Genomic DNA, 683 nt, shown 5'->3' with positions numbered 1-683 from the left:
CATTCCTGTCACCTTGCAGTGCTTGGACATCATCTGCTCTGTGGCTTTGTCCGTCTTCTTCCGAGGATGAGGAAGTCGTATTTGTACAGGAGATACACTTTCTCTTCAAAGCTGGAATGTTGTAGCTCTTCAGGTACCTGCAACAAGGTAATTCGGTTGCGTATTCCTACCTGCTCCCAACTTTGCCATCTTCCACCTTTCTGCTTTTCTCACACCACCTCTGTTGGGGGTATTTCACATTCTTTTTTTTTTTGGACGCGCTGCGCGCCATGCGGGATCTTAGTTTCCCGAACAGGGATCAAACCCTGTGCCCCTGCAGTGGGAGCGCAGAGTCTTAACCACTGGACCACCAGGGAAGTCCCTCACTTTCTTCCTGGGTGAAGGCTTCCCTGACCATCCTGGCCTACATCACGGGGTTGTTACATTTCCCTGACTATGGTCTTGAACTGATCGTCAAATCTTAATTTTTATGAGTGTAGGTCTTGTCTTCTCAACTATATTCAAAGAAGGGATGCATCTTCTAATTTTTTGCATCCCCCAAAATGTTCAATTTATTATGAGTTGTAAGTAGTAGATATCCACGGATTTATAGTGAAAAATAAACAGCTGTTAAAAAAATGATATAGGGGCTTCCCTGGTGGCGCAGTGGTTGAGAGTCTGCCTGCCGATGCAGGGGACACGGG

At 46.4% G+C, this 683-nt stretch overlaps 1 protein-coding gene across 1 annotated transcript in view; it reads right to left on the bottom strand.

Moving 5' to 3' along the window:
- The window catches only part of PER3 (period circadian regulator 3), a 60,610-nt gene that overhangs the window by 28,363 nt on the left and 31,564 nt on the right, over positions 1-683 (bottom strand). Inside the window, exon 14 of the mRNA XM_007453306.1 lies at positions 13-137. Within this exon, the coding sequence (XP_007453368.1) occupies positions 13-137 (125 nt within the window). The remainder of the gene's footprint in view (positions 1-12; positions 138-683) is intronic.

Source organism: Lipotes vexillifer, unplaced genomic scaffold (assembly GCF_000442215.2).
Source record: "Lipotes vexillifer unplaced genomic scaffold, Lipotes_vexillifer_v1.1 scaffold575, whole genome shotgun sequence".
Lineage (NCBI taxonomy): Eukaryota > Metazoa > Chordata > Mammalia > Artiodactyla > Lipotidae > Lipotes > Lipotes vexillifer.
Note: the sequence above shows the minus strand (reverse complement) of the source record. Positions and strands in the feature narration are given on the sequence as shown.